Source organism: Phodopus roborovskii, unplaced genomic scaffold (assembly GCF_943737965.1).
Source record: "Phodopus roborovskii unplaced genomic scaffold, PHOROB, whole genome shotgun sequence".
NCBI lineage: Eukaryota > Metazoa > Chordata > Mammalia > Rodentia > Cricetidae > Phodopus > Phodopus roborovskii.
Genome location: NW_026126636.1, coordinates 13,463,505 through 13,485,740, shown reverse-complemented (window position 1 = coordinate 13,485,740; position 22,236 = coordinate 13,463,505). Strand labels below are relative to the sequence as shown.

General features: G+C 44.1%; 2 protein-coding genes across 2 annotated transcripts; one reads left to right on the top strand and one right to left on the bottom strand.

The window, feature by feature from the left end:
* The first annotated feature begins 3,111 nt into the window (after positions 1 to 3,111).
* LOC127238970 (ubiquitin carboxyl-terminal hydrolase 29) lies at positions 3,112 to 5,887 on the top strand. The gene has a single exon (XM_051207763.1). It carries the CDS (start codon positions 3,142 to 3,144, stop codon positions 5,824 to 5,826), a length of 2,685 nt encoding a protein of 894 aa, XP_051063720.1. The 5' UTR covers positions 3,112 to 3,141; the 3' UTR covers positions 5,827 to 5,887.
* Positions 5,888 to 10,169: 4,282 nt separating this feature from the next.
* LOC127239008 (cone-rod homeobox protein-like) lies at positions 10,170 to 11,097 on the bottom strand. The gene is given in 3 exon segments (XM_051207804.1): positions 10,170 to 10,666; positions 10,669 to 10,857; positions 10,860 to 11,097. Coding segments are annotated over 3 exon segments (897 nt in total). The 5' UTR covers positions 11,071 to 11,097.
* Between the last annotated feature and the right edge of the window lie 11,139 nt (positions 11,098 to 22,236).

The following is a 22,236-nucleotide window of genomic DNA, read 5'->3' as shown; positions in this document are numbered from 1 at the left end:
GAAGCAATTTGTCAATTTATTATTTTTTTCTTATTTTACATCGATCCCAGTTCCCTTTCCCTCCCATTCTCCCTCCCATACCCCCCAACACCCCTCCCATCCCCCCATTCCACAGGGAGGGTGATGCCTTCCAGGAGGGAATCATCAAAATCTGTCAAGTCATTTGGAGTAGGGACTAGGCCCTCTCTCCTGCCTCATGGGGAATGTGCTCCCAAAGTCCTTTCATGCACCAGGGATACATCCTGGTTCCACTGTCTGAGGTCCCTTAGACTGCCCAGGCCTTCTAACTGAGACCCATGTTCAGCTGGTCTAAGTCGGTCCAATGATGGTTTCCCAGCTATCATTCTGGGTGTTCATGAGCTTCCCCTTGTTCAGGTCAGATGACTGTGGGTTTCTGTGGTCTTAGCTCCTTTTCTTATCCCCCCTCCCTCTCTGCAACTGGATTCCAGGAGTTTGGCTCAGTGTTTAGCTGGGCCATGTCAATTTTTACAAAGGAAAGCATTTAATTGGGTGGTCAGCTTGCACTTTGGGCTTTTAGACAGCATTGGAATTGTTAAAGGCTACAGACCCTTTGCAGTTGGATTTTGCGTAATTGTGTCTGACCATATGGAAACAAGGGAAGGAAAATTAGGGTTTCAAAGCAATGTGTTTGGGTGTCAAGTTGACCAGATGTAGAGTTGGGATGGTTAATATTCCAACTCTAGGATCAAGTAGGAGACAGCCTCTGAACACAACCATGGGGAATCACTAGATAGATAAACTTCCAGGCAAGTCCAGGATTATCTATTCTAGGTTAAGATGGGAAGACACTCCTTAGTTATAGATGTCACCAAACTGTGGAAGATGTCCAGGACTGAATAACAAGGAGATGTATTAACTATTGATTCATTTTTCTGTAGTCTTAGAATCCTACCTGTAATGTTGTGGGAAAGTTCTTTTTTTCTGCTCTTGTCTATTTGGGGTTTTAAATGCCTCCTCTATTTGTCCTTAGGTCTGTGTGTTTCCTGGTGTAACTGAACTTCAGCCTGCACTACAGAACGAACAGGAAGACAAGAACTTGAAGGTAATAAAATGGCAAAGACTTTGCATGCTAATGCATACTTGTAATCCCATCATGGAGGAGGCAGGTAGAAGAATTGCCTCCCAGTTCAAGGTCATTCTGGTTAGTTTAGTGAGTTCTGGGCTGGCCGGGGATACATACCAAAACCCTGTCTCCATAAAATGGAGAAAGGATGCAGTGAGATTAGACTGAGAGAGAAAAAGAGCATGAATTAACACAGAATAGATAGCAGGGGCTAGAAAATAAAGGAAACAAGGCATGGCGCTGCCCTGCACTTTAATCCCAGCACTCAAGAGGCAGAGGCAGGTGGCTGTCTATGAGTTTGAGGTCAGCCATGGATAAGGTGAGATCCTTTCTAAAAGAAAAGAAAAAGAAAAAATACTGTAATATCAATTGATATCATGTCCTTGTTGGGATGTGTATGGATTCTCAGCCCACCAATGTTTCTTGACATTTCAGGCATGTGCATACATGTACACATATGACTTATTTTATAGCTTGTATGTGTTATATAGATGAAGCTTATTACAGAGAGGAACTTGAAGTGAGGAATGAGAATATCTATGCCAGGGCAGTGGTGGCACACACCTTTTATGCCAGCACCAGGGAGGCAGATCCTGCAAGTCTCTGAGTTCAAGTCCAACCTTGTCTACAGAGTGAGTTCGAGGACATCCAGGGCTACACAGAGAAACCCTGTCTCAAAACACAAACCTAGGAAAGGAAAATGTCTAAACCCTTGGGAGTTCAAGTGCATGTAGTGGCATCTCCCGTGAAAGAGCTGAATGGCCTTTATGTGGCGACAGGATGGTGGAAGAGAGTAGGACAGTAGTTGGAAGTCTTCAAGAAGTACACTGCCCCCCCTTCTGCTTTGGGGCAGGGTTTCTCTGTAGCTTTGGTGCCTGTCCTGGGACTCACGTTGTAGACCAGGCTGACTTGAACGCACAGAGATCTGACTGTCTCTGCCTCTCAGGTGGATGTCTTGTGCATGCTGACTGCTTTAACATCTGACCTGTGTCTTCAGCCCCACCATATACTCACATCTCCTTGATATTTGTCACTTAACCACTGCAGGACTGTTTCTGGACGGCCAGCACCAGAGGTGACCACTCGTCATCGGCTTGGTCTTTCCTAACTGTTGCATTTGCATAAGAGACTAGAATTTGACCAGAACCTCTACTGTCTCAGCATCATCTGAGGGGCAGAGGAGACTGCACTGCTCCCGTCTTTTACCTAAGGTACTTGTAGTATTCATTTCTCGCTCTAAGATAAAACACTCTGGAAAATAAAACTTAGGAACATCGTGGCAGGAAGGTTTTAGTTCGGTTCACAGTCACAGGCTCTGGGGATTTCACAACCCCAGGAATTTGAAACAGCCACAGCTAGGAGCAGAGAGAGTATGCATGCACACATGCATACATACACGTGTCTCTACTCTTATGGACATGGTACCCCAGAGCAGGGAATAGTGCCACACACTTTCAAGCTGGCTCTTTCCAAACTTATTAATGTAACCTAGGCAATCCCCCAGGCAACGTTGGGACCGAAAACAAGAGAGCAAAGTAAATCTGGCTGTGTCTTCCTGAGAATGGGCACAGCTTCAATAGCTCAGTGGTTAAGAGCAAGTGCTTGAGCATGTAGTTGAGATGGCTCAATGGTTAGGAACATGCACTGCTCTTACACAGGACTTGAGCTCAGTTTCTAGTCCTAAGGTAGGGTAGTTGAAAGCTGCCTGTAATGCTAGGTCTAGGGAATCTGATGCCCTCTTCTGGATTTTAAGGGCACTGTACTTACATGTACACACATACACATAAGGAAAACATTTTTTATTAAAAGGAAGTAACTCTAGTTTTTATTAATTGTAATTTATAAATAAAAATTGTCAATATTATACCAATATTGTAAGTTTTTCCATTGTGTTGTACTTAAGGCAAAAAGAGAGGACTAAAAGCCAATTATGGTCAGGTAAAGTTTAAAAAAAAAAACACTATGATAAAAACATTTAACTCACAATCTCTGTGTGTATTTGTGGTTTTTGCCTGTTTGTTTTTTAGATCTCACCGTTTTCTTTACGAAGAGAAAAAATGGCTCCCGTAAAGATACAAGGTTTAGTCCAAATCCGAAGCAAGAACCGAAACAGGCACACCCGGGCTTCTCGGTGGAAGGAAGCAGTCATTGAAATCGTGGAAAGAAAACAGAAGGTTACCATGGTGTTTTCCTTCAAGTTGGAAAAAAGAAAGAGGGTTTTTCAGCTGGGTAATAATGTTGCAGGTGTAGTGGTTAGTTGTTGTGAGATGGGATTGCACTGCCTGTACTTAACATTAAAAGGTGACACTTCCTTACTCATTGACAAGTTATCCTCCGAAGATATTGAACAACTGAAGGCATTCCTGGATTTGGCTCATCTGTCTGATGCCCAAGACCTAGATGAGCCCAACAGTAGTCATGATTTTCTTGAAAGCGGGCATGCATTTTGCAGGAAGTACCAGGATCCAGTTTGTGGATCCTTGAATACACAAGAAAGGGAGACGCAGCTCCCCATGAAGGCACCGCTTTCAATGTCCAAATCCACCAGCAGGTACGTTAAGAAAGAGAGAGCAGAGAAAGAGATCAAAAAGAGGAAGAGAATGCCAACACCCAGTGTAGAAATAAGTGAGGAAGTCCTCACAGAATATGATCCCGAGCCACAAAAGAAATACAAGATCTGTACCCCCCGAAACAAAAGAGGCAAAGGGGAGAAACCAATGGCTTCAAGAGAGCAGGAAAAACACAACTGGAAACTTGAAAATTCATTGATTTCCAACGTTCGCAGGAAGATTAACCTAGATGACACTATTCTTCCGACACAAACACTCTGTGATGAAAGATCAAAGCTTAGCCAGGAGACACCAACATGTAACGAAATCCAGTTTCCTCTTGACACTTATGCAAAGCAACTGAACCGTGAAGGCTTCCCCAACTTAGGGAATACCTGCTACATGAATTCCATTTTGCAGTCTGTCTTTGGGATTCCAACCTTCGCAAAGGATTTGCTCACCCAAGGTATCCCATGGGAGAATGTTTCCTGTGATGATCTTATCAAGCCCTTGAGCCAACTTCTTGTCTTGAAAGACATTCGGGATGTGGAGATCAAGGGGCAGTTACTCATGACCGTGAAGAAATCCATTTCGACAGTTGCAGACACATTCTTGGGCGATGAGCAGAATGATGCCCATGAATTTTTAAGCCAGTGTTTAGAGCAGCTGAAGCTGAACATGGAAAAAATTAATGCCATGTGGAATCCTGAGGGGGAAAATGAAGGCGCTATGGGCAAAAGGTTCATTTGCCCTGTAGCTGCTAATTTTGAAATGGAGCTGCATAGCTCCATTGTTTGTGAAGGCTGTGGTGCAGCTACCATCAACACCGAGGTGAGCAATTACCTCTCTGTTGACCTGCACCAAGGAACAAAGGATCACCCTCTATCCATTCAAAAGTCTCTGGATCTTTTCTTTACACCTGAGAAAATTGAGCACAACTGCGAGAATTGCAAGAACAAGAATTCTGTGCTCAGGTACACCTGGAGGAGGCTCCCCAGGGTCCTTATTGTTCATCTGAAGCGCTACCACTTTACCTCCAACAGGATGTTGGTGAAGAGTCAGCAGCCAGTGGAGATTTCTAAGTATCTCAGTGTATCTTCTCACTGCAATGAAAACACGAAGCCACCATTCCCCCTGACCAGTAGGGGCCCCAATGACGACTACGATGTCCCAGATGTCTCTGACGGGATGATGCATGAGATCTTTGGCCAGTCAATATCATCCATGCAGCCAACTGCAGTGTCCATTGATTTCACAGTTCTGCAGGTTGGCTCCAACGAGGATGATGAAGTGCAAAACTTCCAGATAATGTGTGATGACCAGCAGCAGATAGGCCTAGAAAGTGTTTCGAGAATTGATCCAGAACTACTGAAGACAGAAAAATGGATGCTCTGTGAAAATGTGTCACCAACATGGGATTCAATCATCTGTGAACCTATCAGCATCCAAGACCTAGGGCTTAGAGAGACCACTCTTCAAAAGCTGCCTGAGAATCCAGAAGTTAAAAACTACAAGAAAATCAATGTGTATGGAAATACAAGTCATCATACTATCATTGAGATATGTAATAATTTCTGTGATCTCAAAGAACAAAAGATTCTGGAAGATACTCAAGAGATAGGCCAACAGTTCTTCCAACAACATGGGAAACGAATCCAGAAGGAATTTCTTTCTCGGGCATCACCTCAAAGTGTCGGAGGTACTCAGGAAGATGCAGAGAAGGACCTGAGTATGTCTTCAGAGATGGCAGATCAGAGAAATTATGTTGATTTCCTGGGTGCATCTGGGCATCCTGAAAATATCAAAGTTGTCGGAATTGACAACCCAGATGCTATTGATGAGCTAAAAGGGATGGAAGATGACCCCCAAAACTACAGGCTTGTCGGTGTTGTCAGCCATTTTGGAAGCTCCCAAGACTCGGGCCATTATGTAAGCGATGTGTACGACTTTCAAAGGCAGACATGGCTGCTGTACAGTGATGTCCAAGTGTTCGAGATCCCAGAGGCCTTGATTCAGGAGAATCGGCTTCATACTGGGTACATTTTCTTTTACATGAGGAATGATATTTTTGAGTGGCTGTTAAAAAAGGCATCAGAGTGCAGGCTGATGAGCACATCTAAGGATGAAAAGAAAACTATGGATCTTTTCTCATCATTGCTTAATGGCTTTACATACCTTCTGGAAGAATCCTAAATTCTACCCATAAGAATCACAAAAGTCAAGATGAAATATCAGAATATCAGCTAAAAATCCACAAAACAAAATAAAAAACAAAACAAAAAACCCAAAAAAACAAAAACACTAAAAAAACCCCACAAAAAACAAAAAAACAAACAAAAAAAAACTCAAAAAACAAAAAACAAAACAAAAAAACCAAAAAAACAAAAAAATTAAAAAAAAACCCACAAAAAACAAAAAAAACCCCAAAAAAATTAAAAAAACAAAAAACAAAAAAAAAATCCCAAAACAAAACAAATAAACAACAACAAAAACCCCATATTAGAATAGAAACCCCGCCATCCCTGATGCTGGCTATGCACCATTCTCTCCAACAAGGCTATGATGGTGCTTTTTGTGGGATTGTGTTTCTTTTGTTATTTTTTTTTTTTAAGACAGGGTTTCTCTGTGTATCCCTGGCTGTCCTGGAACTCACTCCGTATACCAGGCTGGCCTCAAACTCAGATCTACCTGCCACTGCCTCCCAAGTGCTGGGATCAAATGTGTGTGCCACCGCTGCCTTGCAATTATTTTTAATTATTTATGTTTATTTAATGTGCAGTCCTGTTTTGCCTGCATGTACGCTTGTGTGAAAGTGTTGGATTCCCTGAAGCTGGAGGTACAGGCAGTTGTGAACTCCATGTAGGTGATGGGACTTGAACCCAGATCCTCTGGAAGAATAGCCAGTGCTCTTATGTACTGACCCACCTCTCTGGCCCCAGCAGGATGGATTTTAAATGTCCTTCTGAACCAACACAACACCGCTTAGAAACTGATTATAGGTCCAAGTGTTAGAACTCAAGATAAAAATGGGTTCATAAATAATACTCATGGATGTAAATTTTGAGAAACAGTGTGTGGAATGTCTTATATTGTTAGTGTATTATGAATTGCTCATGTCATCAAGTGGATTTTCACTATAGTGTGTGTTTCCCCTAAATTCATATATACTGTTCTCTTGTCAATTTATTGAGACCATTGTTTTCTATGTTTGTGTGTGACTCACAGCTAATAAAATTATTTGGCTATCACCAACTTATCTTGTGTTTCCGTTTCAGAATTGCAGAACGTAACATCAGGATTGCATAGGATTTGAAATAGATACTATGGCAAATTTGCAAATTCAAAACCTTCTAAGGCTCACTGGTTAAAAAAAAACCATCCACCCCGACCCAGATTCCCTGAATGTGGTGTTAGTTGGGAGGCCTGGGCAGTCTATGGGGCTTCTGGTAGTGGATCAGTATTTATCCTTAGTATAGGAATGGACTTTGGGAGCCCATTCCACATAGAGGGATACTCCTCAGCCTAGACACATGGGGGAGGGCCTGGGATCTGCTCCAAATGATATGACAGACTTAGGAAGACTCTACATGGAAGACTCTGCATGGAAGACCTCACCCTCCCTGGGAAGCAGAAAGGGGATGGGATGGGGGTTGGTGGGGGGAACAGGGGAGGACAGGAGGGTGCAGGAACTGGGATTGATATGTAAAACAAACTTGTTTCAAATGTACATACAAAATTATTTTTAAAAAATTAATAATCTGTCCACCAAGCCCCATGACCCTATCTCTGCCATTGGTCCTCTGACCTCTAGAGGAGCCAGTACATGTGCATATAAGCACATAAATCAAGGGAGGAATAAAGTCTATTAAGGTTTTGAGTCTCACTATGTAGCGCTTCAGGCTTGAAACTCTCAACCCCACAGTTTGGCCCCTACCCCTTCCTCCTGAGTGCTGGTATTTAAAAGTCTGCACGGCAATGCCTACCACAGTGACCTTTTTAAAATACTCCTCAATTTTTGTTTGAAGTGCTGGACGGTGATGTTGCACCCATTTAATCCCAGCACTTGGGAGGCTGAGGTAGGCGAATCTCTGTGCTTGAGTTTTAGGACAGCCTCCAAAGCTAAAGACACACCCGTGTTGAAAAACAAAAACAAAAACAAACAAACAAAAAAAAAAGGCAGAAAGGCAGAAGACCCAGGTTCAATTCCCAAGACCTTCACATTTAATAGGATCCCCTGCCCTCTTCTAGCTTCTACCCCCATGCACAGGAGTGTGATGCACAGACACGCAAGAATAACAAACAACCACACATAAAACAAAAACAAATAAATCGTTAAAAACATAATTTGGGGCAAGTTAAGATATCTCTCAAAGCCGGGGAGGTGATAGCTCACACCTTTAATCCCAGCACTTGGGGATCACAGACAGGCAGATCTCCATGAGTTCCGAGGACAGCGTGGTCTAGAGTGAGTTCCAGGACAGGCTCTACAGGTACACAGAGAAACTCTGTGTCGAAAAAAACTAAAATGAGCAAGCAAACAAAACAAACAACAACAGCAAACATCAAAGGGGATTTCTAAGACAACTGATTTAGTTAGACAAACCCGTCAAGATATGTCCCATTTTAATTCTGGAAGACCTTGAAAAGGCACAGAAGTCAAAGATATAGCTTATGCCTGCAATATACTTGAACAACTCAAAACGAGTTCAGCTTTAACTTAGAATTTTTTTACAATTCTGTAATGTGTCTACATACACACGTGTGGGCATTCCCCTTGGTAAAGCCATCTAAATAGTGAGTGGGACTAAGCCCATGTGGACACGTGAGTTTTCTAAGTCACTGATGTCTGTACATCAGTGTACATGTCTGTAACGGTATTCCTGGAGGCGCGAACATGACTGTGAATTTCTGTAACAGTTGCTACTTGATGCCACTAGATGGCGGTAGACAGCAAACTTGAACACAGATTGAGCATGGGGTAATTAAGTATTCAGTAATATAGATCACATACACGCATGTATACATAGGTGTGTGTGTGCATGTGTGCATGTGTGCGTGTGTTAAACAATGAAAAAGGGGGGTCAGGAAAGAGCCAAGAGCCATATGTGGGAAAATTTGGAGGGAGGAAAGGTTGGATGTGAAGAAATTAAATTACGATCTCACAAACGAAATCATTTTTAAAATTTATTTAATTCACTTATCTTGGTTTTTGTTTTGAGACAGGGTCTCTCTGTGTAACATCCCTTCTTCTGGAATTCGCTCTGTCCACCAGGCTGGCTTCAAACTCACAGAGATCAGACTGCCTCTTGCCCCTCCAATGCTGGGATTGAGCCCAAGTGTCACCACCCCTAACAAAAGAAATTTTATTTTTTTTTTAGTGGGATCCAACATTTTTAATCATTTTCCCTCTGGGTAGCCTTGGAAGGAGACCCGAGAAGCCAGAATGTGGGGAAGAGCAAAGAAGCTAGCATCAACTGAGGGTCCCCTGGCCTCTCTGTCCTATGGCCGATGCCTTATCAGTCCTGTGGCTTGGAAAGTAGGGTTTGCAGGGGGAAAGGAGGGTATTATGTAGCCCGGGCTGGCCTCAAACTTGCCATGTAACCTAGGATGACCATAAACTCGTAATCCCCCTGCCTCTACATGTCTGTGTTGAGAACACGAGCGTGTGACACCACTCCTGGCTTATGAAATAGGATATTGGACATACTCTATGGATGTCTAAAAGACCTCTACCCAGGTAGGTTCATGAATTGGACTTCCAGCCTCTTGATAAGGTTCAACATCTACAGACCCCCAGCACTGGTGCCTCCCCAATATGACCCTGGATTCTAGAACATTCTATTCATCTTTCCGTCATCCCCAGCAATCACATTAAGCTTCTTTTGCATTTTATTTTTGGACAAGACAAAAATAGCTCCAGTCGGTGGCACATGCCTGTAATATGCATGGATACTGATAAGTCATATATATACACACATAAGTCAAGTGAACAGTCAGTGCCCTAAATCTACCATGTAAACCTGACATTTGTTAATTTTAACTGTATAAAATATCCAAGTGAATTTAGAGGTTTCACTCTGTAGCCCAGGCTGTCCTCAAATTCCCAGGAATCCCCCTGCCTCGGTTTCTTCCATTCTAGCACTAAAAACATTAAGTGAGTTCTGACTCACATTCTCCAGGTAAACTTCAACAGATTTCCTTCCTCTCTGGAGCACATTCTCAGCACCTTCACTGAAGTCTGGGGGGAAAGCAGCAGATACAGGCATCACAAACATAATAGCTACTGACTGCTTGCTGCTGGGCTATCTCAGGAGAAGAAGGCGCCTCTCTCACTGGGGTAGGGCTGGATGGGAGCTAGGCTCTCTGATGGAGCTGAGGCTGGATTGAACTTGAGGGTGAATTGTCCGCAGCCTTTGGCAGGATTGCTACCTCCTGTCCCTTACTGGGAGATGCCTTACTGGGAGATGCTCTCTGGAATCTAAGCTGGAGGAGGCAGAGAGTGTGCTTTAGCTGGAAGGGGGAATGGGTAGCCTCTTCTACAAGATCTGAAACTTCCAGGCACTCTGATCTTTGTAGTCCAGAGGGTCCATGGGGTTATAGGTGAATTTCCAGGTGCCTGTGGGGTACTTGAATTCCAGGCTGTCCACAGGGCTGTAGGCGCTGTAGCTCTGGCCTGACAAGGAGGTGGGTGATTGGGCCAGGGATGGCCCTACAGAGGGGCCTGAAAGGGGGCTGAGAGCTGGACCTCCCAGCTGGGGCACCATGGGAGAAAGGTAAGGATCCAGCCCACTGAAATAGGAACTTGGAGATGCATAAACTGAGGGGGAAGAACAAAAAGCAGAGGCAGGAGCATAGGTCATGGCATAGGGGGCTGAGGTGAGAGAGGGTGCTGAGGCCACTAGCCCAGCTCGCTGGGCCTCAGACAAAGGAGACTCTGAAGCTGGACTCCAAATGGACACAGTGGCCACTGCCGCGGTAGGTGAGCCTGAGGGGCCAGGCAGTGATGGGCTGTAGGAATCTGAGATGCCCAAGAGTCTGTACAAACATCTGTGGAGGGCCTTGGGGATGTGCCTGCCTTCCTCTTCGCAGGACGAGCCTTGGCCTGCCCCCCTGGGGGCTGCTGCTGCTGCTGTTTCTGCTGCTGTCGCTGCTGTCTGCATTTTGCCCTGCGATTCTTGAACCAGACCTGGGCCCTGAACTCAGGCAGGTTGATCTTAAGAGCCACTCCTCGCGTGCATACACATCCGGGTACTGGGTCTTGGAGAACGGAGCCTCCAGCTCCTCCAGCTGGCTTCTGGTGAATGTGGTTCGCTCCCTCTGCTGCTTCCTAGAGGTGCTTGAGTATGGGACAGCCTGGTGCATCAGGTCCACACCGGGGCCACTCAGAGCCAAGGCATTGACCAAATAGTGAAGCCCTGGGTTCATATACACCATCATGACCTTCAGTGACTGGGTCCCAGATGAGGGCACCCATTAACCAAACTCTTCTCTCTCTCCTCTCTCTCTTTCCTTTCTTTGCTCTCTCTCTCTCTCTCTCTCTCTCTCTCTCTCTCTCTCTCTCTCTCTCTCTCTCTCTCAAAACAGGGTTTCTTTGTGTAACAGCTTTGGTCATCCTGGAATTCGCTCTGTAGACCACGCTGGTCTTGAACTCACAAAGCACCCCCTGCCTCTGCTTCCAGAGTGCTGGGATAGAAGGTGTTTGCCACAATGTCCAGATGAGAACAGTTTCTAAGAACAAAATAGTGTGCTGGGCATAGCGTCACACAAATTTAATTTCAGCATTTGGGAGGCAGAGGCAGGTTCGGAGCCAGCCTGATCTACATAGTGAATTCTAGGTTAGCCAGGGATATATGGAGAAAGTCTGTCTGGAAAAAAAGGTACAGCAACAACATAAAGAAAATATTGCAAGCCTAAATATTCACTAACAAAGGTCCGACTGAACCATTTAAGGATACACACAAGGCTCCCTTAAAACTATCCCAAGAGACAAGCTGCCACTCTTGTTCCTTGGTAGAGGGGTTACTGTGTATGTTCAAAGCCATGGATTCCTTTGACAGTTCTGTATAAAAGGAGACTAGATGAAACGTCACTGCAATCCTAACACTTGGGCAATGGAGGCAGGAAGATCAGGCATTCCAGGTCGCCTTCAGCAGGATGGGGAGTTCCAGGCTAACCTAAAATATCCTGTCACAAAGAAAGCGCATCACAATACACATTCCCTGTGTTTTATATCAGTCACTCTGGGTTAATAAATCTTTCCAGAAATGCCCATCTACCTCCTCTGCCTAAACTGAACTTTATTTTGTTTTTTGTTTTTTTGAGACAAGCTTTCTCTGTAGATTTGGAGCCTGTCCTGGAACTCTCTTTGTAGACCAGACCTTCCTGCCTGTCTCTGCCTCCCAAATGCTGGGATTAAAGGGCTGTACCACCACTACCCAGCTAAACTAAATTTAAAAATATTTCTTCCCATTATGAAAAATAATTCCATGAAGAATTTTCTTCTCCATGCCTGGCATAGTGACTCATATTTGTTATCTCAGTACTCAAGAGGAAGAGACAGGGATACAGCTCCCAGGTCAAGGACATCCTGAACCTCAAGGTTGTGAGTTCCAGGCCAGCCAGGGTGAGACCCTGTTTCAACAAACAACAAAACTGTTATCAGGAAAAATTCCACTTTGTACCTCAGGCAAGCCTCAAACTTGCTGCATACTCTAGGTTGGCTCAAACTGGACAGTGTCTTTTTCTTGGTTTTCTGAGGATTGGCTGGGCTCATAGGCACGTGTAACCATACTTCCACTAAGAACTGATTGAGGGCCTGATGGGAAGGTGGTGGCATACACCTTTAACCCCAGCACTCGGGTGTATGCTCAAGAATGGGACAGTTGATCTTGAGGTACACCGGTTTCCTGCACACCACAGCCAGAGTTTTTAGATCACAGAAAAGTTTGCAAGAGTTGGTCTCTCTGAGCTGGAGGGCTGGCTCAGAGGTGAAAAGCACTGGCTGCTCTTCCAGAGGTCCTGAGTTCAATTCCCAGCAACCACATGGTGGTTCACAACCATCTGTAACGAGATCCGGTGCCCTTTCCTGGTGTGCGAGCATACATACAGGCATTGTCCGCTGGCCTTCATACGTGCACACCCACTCACATCATGCACATAAATAATAAAAAATAAAAGAGTTGGTCTCTCATTCCACAAGTGGGTGCAGGGGATCAAACCCTGGATGCCCAGCTTGGCAGCAAGCACCTTTAACCCTCTTGGCAGCTGCATTTAGTTTTTGACACTGGTGTAACGTAGTCACTATAGTAATGAAAACAGCATGGTATTGGCATAAAAAGGGACACGTGGATAAGTGGAATCCAGTTGGAGACCCGGATGTAAATCCACACACCTATGAACACCCGATTTTTGACAAAGAAGCCAATATTATACAATAGAGAAAAGAAAGCATCTTCAACAAATGGTGGTGGCTTAACTGGATATTGACATGTAGAAGTTTGCAAATAGATCCATATCTATCACCCTGCACAAAACTCAAGTCCAAGTGGATCAAAGACCTCAACATAAACCCAGATATATTGAACCTGATAGGAGAGAAAGTAGGAAGTAGCCTTGAACACATTGGTACAGGAGACCACTTCCTAAATATAACACCAGTAGCTCAGACACTGAGATCAATAATTAATAATTGGAACCTCCTGAAATTGAAAAGCTCCTGTAAGGCCAAGGATACTGTAAACAAGACAAAATAGTAGCCTACAGAATGGGAAAAGATCTTCACCAACCCCATATCTGGCAGAGGGATTATCTCTAAAATATATAATGAACTCAAGACACTAGAGGTCAAATACCAAATGATCCAGTTTAAAAATGGGGTACAGATCTAAATAGAATTCTCAAGAGAATAATCTCAAATGGCTGAGGTGCACTTAAAGGGTTGTTCAACATTCTTAGTTATCAGGAAAATGCAAATCAAAATGACTCTGAGGTACCACCTTACACCTGCCAGAATGGCTAAGCTCAAAGACACTGATGAGGGCTTATGTGGGAGAGGGTGTGGGGAAAGGGGGACACCCACTAACACTGATGGTGGGAATGCAAACTTGTACAGACACTTTGGAAATCAATGTGATGGTTTCTCAGAAAATGGGGATCAATCTATCTCAAGACCTAGCTGTCCAATCTTGGGCATATACCCAAAGGATGCTCAATCATACCACAAAGACACTTGCTCAACTATGTTCCTAGCAGAATTACTCATAATTGCCAGAACCTGGAAACAACCTAGATGCCCCTCAACCAAATAATGATAAAGAAATCATGGAACATTTACACAATGGAGTATTACTCAGCTGAAAAAATAATGACCTCTGTCGGGTGTTGGTGGTGCATGCCTTTAATCCCAGCACTCAGGAGGCAGAGGCAGGCAGATCTCTTCTAGTTCAAGGCCAGCCTGGTCTACAGAGCTAGTTCCAGGACAGGCTCCAAAAGCAATACAGAGAAACCTTGTCTCAAAAAAACAAAAACTAAAACAAACAAATAAAAAAAACCAGACAAAATATAATAATAGCGACCTATGAAATTTGCAGCCAAGGGATGGAAACACTCATTCTAGGCTTAGAAAGACAAACACGGTATATGTTCACTCATAAATGTGTATTTGGTATAAAAATAAAGAATAACCAGGCTACAGTTCACAGCTGCATAGAGAACAGCTAACAAGGTGGTTCCAAGGGGAGCACATGGATTTACCCAAGAAGAGTAGAAGAATTCCCCTGAGTAAATGGGGGGGGGGTGAGGAGGAAGACCGGTAGGTAGGAACATGAGGGATGTGGTTGGGTAGGTTGGGGTGGGACTAAGGGGGGGTGGGAAATGAAAAACATGTCTTGATGGGGGGGGACATTTCACTGTTATGGAGAAACCTGGTGCCATGGAATTTCCCAGGAATCCACAAGGATGCCCCCAGCTAGACTCTCTGCTGTCATCAGAGAGCCTTTACCCAATAACTGATGGAAGCAGATGCAGAGATCCCACGGGCAAGCCCTGAACAGAGCTCCGAGAGTCGTGTGGGAGAGGGATTGTACCAGCCAGGAGGGTTAAGGTCATGACACATTGGGTGGAACCCACAGAGACAGCTGACCTGAGCTCCTGGAAATGCACAGATATGGACCAAAACCTATGTAGCCCCATGTGAGCAACATATGCCCTCTACGTATGTGTGACAGTTATGTAGCTGTGTGCCGCCTAGAGATGGCCCAGGTCTATCCCTACACAGCCATAGATAAAGTCTCTCCAGTGGCCTCAGGGCTAAGAACATTTTCTTCTTCCCTACACCCTCTGTTGGCTCTTCCTGTTGTGTTTCTTTCATTGTTTCAGCCTTTTAAGCTAAGACTATCCAATTCAGCAACTGCAACTCCACCACTACCAGTAGTGGCGTGGCTAGGCTGCTTTCGAAGCTACCAAGGAAACATTTAAACCTGCCCCACTAAAGAATTCAAGATTCAAAGGTAGAGGTACAACCCTTCTTCCCAGAGAGGCTGAAAAGCAAGCAGCTCACCTAGCTCGCCTCCTCTCATCTCCCGAGAAGTTCTTGTGCTCGTTCTCACCCCTCCTTATAAACCCTTCCCCACCTGCCTCCTCCCTACAACCTCCGGTCAGCTAGTAGCTGACCCCGCCTCCTGACTTCCGGTGGATTTCATTTACCCAAACACACCCTTGCATCAGCAAACAAATAGAGCATGAGCAAAAGTAACACACCTTAAACTGATACTCTGCGACAAATGACACTCTTATCATTGGGCAGGCTGTGTTAAGTTCTGGGGCACCGCAACAGAGTGAGGGTGTATTTAAAAAATAAATAAATAAACAATGGAAAGGGAAGGAAAAAACCCTAGACATCACTATGTACACTCACATGTGCAAACCGCACACGAATGGTAATTTCCGAATTCCACTTCTGTGCTGGAGAACTGATTAAAGAGAAGCAAGTGGTAAGAGGACCGATGTTCAATGCCCAGTATCCACACGGTGGTTTACACCATCTGGAACTGCAGATCCAGAGGATCAAATGCCCTCTTCTGATTTTGTGGTACACAGACAAAACACTTGTGTGCATAAAATACTGTTCAATTCTGTCTTCAAAAAGGTACAACACAGTCAGAGACTAAGTTTAAACAGTTTATAAAATTCTCAATATTGGGGCTGGAGAGATGATGGCTCAGTGGTTAAGAGCACTGGCTGCTCCTCTAGAGGGCCTGCGTTCAATTCCAAGCATCCACATGGCAGCTCACAACTGCCTGTGATTCCTGTTCAGGCTACCTGACACTTCATACAAACATACATACAGGCAAAACACCAATGTATATTTAAAAAAAAAAATCTCAGTATTAAGCTGGGTGTTGTGTAGCACTTGCCTTTAATCCCAGCACTCTGGAGGCAGAGGCAGGCGGATCTCTGTGAGTTCAAGACCAGCCTGGTCTACAGAGCTAGTTCCAGGACAGGTTCCATAGCAATACAGAGAAACCCTGTCTCAAAAAAAAAAAAAAAAAAAAAAAAAAAAAAAACCAAATCTCAGTATTATAATTTATAAGAATATGTAAAATAGGTAACATTTTGAGAATATAGAAAAATATCAAAAACCTAGTAATGTATAAATTATGGGCCAACATTAAGTGAGGGGGTATGAAAAAGAAGAGATTGGTTTAGAACAGTGTTTCCAACCCAGATGCATTTTGCTGCTGTTATGAAGTAGCAATAGACATCATTTTATGGTGGGTGGATCTTCCCAACCTGAGGCTATATTAAATGATCTTAGCATTAGGGAGGTCGAGAACCAGTGGTCTAAAACATATTTATAATAGGAAAATAACTCATCTTTTGCATTCAAAAGAAGGAAAAAAAAACTCTTTCAGGTTAATTCATTCATGTATTTTACGTACACGAGTCCTCCCTCTGTCGGATTGCACACCAGAAGAAGTAATTAGATCACACTACAGATGGTTGTGAGCCACCATGTGGTTGCTGGGAATTGAACACAGGACCATTGGAAGAGCAGTCAGTGCTCTTAACCACTAAACTACCTCCCCAAGCCCCCCTCCCCAATTTTTCTAAGTGCCAGGCAGTTGATAACATAGCTCCTTTGGTAGAGTGTTGGTTACTGAACCTACAGGGATCCCTGGGATGATCTCTCAACCCAGTAATCAGTGAATTTTGGAGATGTAGATGGGTTTAGGGATTTGTTGTTTTGTTTTGTTTCTTTGAGATAGGGTTGCTCTGGAGCCCTAGCTGTCTGTAACCAGCTCTTGTAGACCAGGCTGGCCTTGAACTCACAGAGATCCATGCTCTACCACCGCTAGGCAAGAGCTCAAGATTTTATAATGAGTTTGAGGCTAGCCATGGTTCCATAGGGTCCATCTCACAAAAATGGGCTCCGGGTATTGTAGCTGTTTTCTCTTTACTCTTTGGGGGCCCATCAGCCAGCTGTCAAATAAATGTGCAGGCTTATTCTTAGTTATGAATGCCCAGCCTTAGATTGGCTTATTTCTAGTCTCATCTAGTTTTTGCTTCTAGGTTCTTACCTTTCTCTATTTCTGTATATCTTTTTGTTGCTTCTTATTCCATGTCTGGCTGTGAGAATGAGTGACTGGCCCCTAGGATCCTCCTCTCCTACTTTTCTCGCTCCCATTTCTTCTTCTATTTATCCTGTCTGCCTGCTAGCCCTGCCTATCCTTTCTCCCGCCTAGCCATTGGCTGTTTAGCTCTTTATTAGACGAACGTGGTGTTTTAGGCAGGCAAAGTACCACAGCTTCACAGAACTAAACATATGCAACAGGAAAGAATCTTTGCATCATTAAACCAATATTCCACAGCATAAACAAATGTCACACATCTTGAATTAATATTCCAAAACAGGGTATCAGGGAAGTGATTCGGTAGGTAAAGGTACATTATGAATGCCAAGGATCTGAGTTTGATCCCAGAAATGCATATCAAGAAAGGACAGAATTAACTCCCACAAGTAGTCCTCTCTCCCACAAGTAGTCCTCTCTCTGACCTCCACATGCCACTATCCCAAAGAAATATAAATGTTAAGGGGGAAAAAAAAGAGAGATGGACAGGGGTGGTGTCTTAAGCTTCTAATCCCAGTACTAGGTAGGCAAGGGAAGGGGAAATTTAGTTCAAGGCCACCATGCTCTTCATATCGAGTTTCAGGACACCCAGGGCTAAAAAGGAAAACTTGTCTCAAAACAAACAAACAAACAAAGAGGCCTTGAACCCCTCATGTGTTCATCTCCAGCTGTCAGGTTCTGAGATTATAGGCATATGCCATCTCTTCTAGCATTCCAAACAAACCATATTACCAACGTGGCACGGATTCATGACATTACATTTTCTGATGTGAACTGGTTACCAATGGTTATTATTCATTACAATAAAACTCCATGAAAGCGATAACTCCATGAAGGGTTTATTGGTATCTCTTCAGTCATGTTAGGCAAAGGGCACTTTGTAAATATTTGCCGAGTGGCAGTCATGATGTCATGCACCTGAAGCCCCAGCTACTTAGGAGGCTGAGACAGGAGGATCACCTGAGACCAGACGTTCTAGACCATTCTGGGCAATATAATAATATTTCATCTCAAAAATAGCACAACAGGGGCTGCAGAGATGGTACAGGAGCTCGTAGCAATGTCTGCTCTTCCAGAGGACTTGGGTTCAATTCCCAGAATCTACATGGTAGTGGCAACCTTCTGTAACTGCAGTCCCAGCAAATCCAATGCCTCCTGCTGGTCTTCACGTCTATCGGAGATACATGTGGCACATACAGCAGGCAAAATACACACACACACACACACACACACACACACACACACACACACAAATAACCATTTAAATAGTGAAACAGGAGGCTTGAGAGTGACTCGGAACACTTGTAATCTTCCGGAGAAAAGAAGTTGGCTCCCTACACCCAAATGAGGCAACTGATAACCAACTGGAACCCCTTGAGATCTGATGTCATCAGTTGGCTCTCCAGGCACCTGGATACCAATGACAAAGTTACACACATAGACATACATTTTAAAAAGACAACATAAATGTCTGGTAATGAATGAGTCAAACCTAACCTCAAAGGATGGTCACAGTGAATATAAGTCCTCTGTGTTCTCTGTGATAGACTCAAAGTTGTCAGCCACTTGGCAGTCGGTTTATGGGATGACTATTCCATGCCCTCCTAGAAATGAAGTTTCCCATATTTTTGAAGTGCTCAAAATCCTCATCTAGAGTGAGTTCTTTTCTGGTGTCCATCAGGATATAATTTGCCATCCAAGCCCTTTCCACACTCAGTGCATTTACAAGGTTTTTGCCCAGTATGGAGTTTTTATGAAATCAAGGTATTCCTTGTTGCTGAAGGATTTCCTACTTTCATTACACGCATAAGCTCTTTCTCGAATTTTCTGATGATCTTGAAGCTTTGCCTTCAGTGAGAAGGCTTCCCCACACTGACGACATCCATATGATGTTCCTCCAGTGTGGAATTTTTTTTTATGTTGAGTAAGGTTTTTCTTCTGGACAAAAGCCCTATCACAGAGAGAGATGACACTGGTAAGCCTTAACACCACCATAGATTTTCTCATGATCAATGGCATTGCTTTTTGGGCAAAAGCCTTCTTACACAGCCCACATTTGTAGGGTTTCTTTCCCATGAGTGTTCTTTGAAGGGCAGACTTGCAAATGATAGATTTGGTACACTCCTTACATCTGTAAGGCTTCTGCTCCTTGTGAGTGTTTTTATGTTGACTGAAGGTTGAGTTCGGTTTGAAGGACTTGCCACATACATTGCATTCATAAGTTTTGTCATCCTTGTGGATTTATTGTGATTACTGTAAGATGACACCAAGGAGAAGGTTTTCCCACAAGCTTGGCATTTATAGGGTTTTTCTTTGGTATGAATTTTCTAATGTTGAATGAGATTGGTCTTCTGCCTGTAGGCTTTTCTACACTCACCACACTCATACTTTTCTCCCCGGATGAGTTTTCTGATGCTTATTCAGGATCCATAGTATTTTGAATCTTCTTCCACATTTATTACAGTTAAAGGATTTCTTCCTATTATGAATCCTCAGATGCCTCTCACGTCATGACTTCAAATTGAGTAACTTGCTACAGGCATCACATTCAAACTGCTTTTCCATTGAATTGCATGAATTCATGAGAATTGTTTTTTATGCAAGGCTTCCTATCCAAACCATGTATCAAATGCCTTCCAAGTAGATGGTGCTCTGAGAGCCTGATTCTTGGAATATCATCATCATTGCTTGGGGAAAACATCTTTTCATGTGCATTAGTGAGTGTTTCCTTGTGTACTGATACAACTCCTCTCTTGAGAGTCCTCTCCACCGTCATGGACATCCCAACCTGCCTTTCAATATCCTGGTCTTTTTTTTTCTGAAATGGATCACAGAGACATGTTCTGTGAGAAACTTCCCACTCTTGTGATTTGAGATGAAGATGCTGAAGTCACCAAATGCAACCATTCTGGTCTCAGGGAACAGGACTTAGTCTAGCCCCAGGGAGGAAGTGGCTAATCGGCTAGGTGCCACCGAGAGGACCAACTGCTGGCTGTACTAGTCAAGAGACTGAGCAAGGGGCTGAAGAGATGCCCTCTTCTGACTCACATTAGCACACTCACACACAGATACACAGAACTAAAAGTTAAAGAAATCAGGACTGGAGAGCTCCCTCCGCAGTTAAGAACACTTGCTGCTCTTCCAGAGGACCCCAGCTAGCCTCCAATCACCCACTTCTGGTGGCTCATGATTGCCTACAACCCCATGTCCAGGGGATCTGATGCCCTCTACGCCTTCCACAACCACCTGGATACACATAGCACACACCCACACAAATGCACACTAAATTCAGGAAAAAAATTATCTGTAAACAAAAGCAACAAAAAGGACTGTGGAGGTGGCTCAGTGGGTCAAGTCCTGGCTGTGTGGGTGTTAGGGCCTGAGTGTGGATCTGCAGGACTCAGGAAACCCTGGCATGGCAGGGTCGTGTCTGAAATGTCAGCAAAGCAGAGACAGGAGAACTGGCTGAGGTTCATGGACCAGCTAGTCGGTTGTACTCAGGAATGAATGAGAGACCCTGTCTCAAATAAGGTGGACCTCCAAGGTTGTCCTGTGACCTCCACCTGCCATCCATGACATTAACACACTCACACACAGATGTACACATCAAACAGACAGATGGGGACACACACACACACACCCTCCACCTGCCATCCATGACATTAACACACTCACACAGATACACACATCAAACAGACAGATGGGGACACACACACACACACACACCCTCCACCTGCCATCCATGACATTAACACACTCACACAGATACACACATCAAACAGATACACGCACGCACACACACACACCAGGAGGAAAACAAATCACGGCACCACACTGCTCTCCTGATTCATCCTGATCCTTGCTCACATAGGATATCCCAACAGTGAAAAGTGGTCCAGAGACAAATGTGCTCAACCACGAGCAGGTGCTGGTACATCTCAGCCTTCAGGCAGTCACCCCCACCTCCGCCACAAAGCCCTCCTCAGCCACTCAGGCCAGGATGGTGAAGTTCTCCAGGATCACATCTTTATACAAGTCTCTCTGCTCAGGGTTCAGCCCCAGCCACTTCTCTGTTGTGATATCACCAATGCCACTCTCCCCTGGAACAGGAAAATTCCCATCTGTATAAATACATCGCTGAAGGTGGGTGTGGTGGCTGATGCCTATGAACTTGGTGTTCAGAAAGCTGAGGAGGGAGGACTGTTGTGAGTCAGAAGCCAGGATGGTGGGAGACCCTGACTTAAAATGAGAACAAGTCTCAGCTTGTGGTGCTCACTTTTAATCCCAACACCCAGGAGGCAGAAGCAGGCAGCCCAGTAGTGTACTTAGTGAGTTCTAGGTCAGCCAGGAGTACACAGCAAGACAGTCTCTCAAAAACCAAAACAGCAAAATCCAAAACCCAAACCAGCCAAAAAAGAAAAAAAAAACAAAAAAACAAAACAAAAAAACTGGGAACAGAACATTGCAGTGCAGTGGTTCCTGAAAACTGAAGTTCAGGAGCTTTTGCTCTCCCCCCCCCACAAAGCCCTCCGTTCTATTTGAGGCGAATTCTCAAGGACAGCTGATATTAACTGACCCCGATCCTTAGGGGTCATCTTGTTATTCCTGGCCCATGACTCTACTAATTGCTTCACATATGGTGAGTGCATGCCATTACAGACTACTGCTCCCTTCATACCTTCTAAATCTTTCGTATGTATTGGTTCCCACCTTTCAGGTTTTTTCTTTCTTTCTTTCTTTTCTTTTTTTCTGTTGCTGGTTTTTAAGTAATAGGTACAGAGAAAGCCATAAAAGATGGCATAAAGAATGACCTTAGGCAAGTCTCCCCTGACCCTGAAGGGTGTAGGAAATTTTAAGTCTCTTTCATGCCCTGCTACCTGTACCTCAGGAGTGAAGGTCTTCTAAGGTCTGCAATCTTCACCATTGTTTCTCTGAGTGTTTGAACTTCTTGAAACACATAGTTTTCCAAAGATTT

Bases quoted from the DNA above. Each gene is read 5' to 3' on its own strand.
- LOC127238970 (XM_051207763.1), top strand. From the start codon at position 3,142: ATGGCTCCCGTAAAGATACAAGGTTTAGTCCAAATCCGAAGCAAGAAC.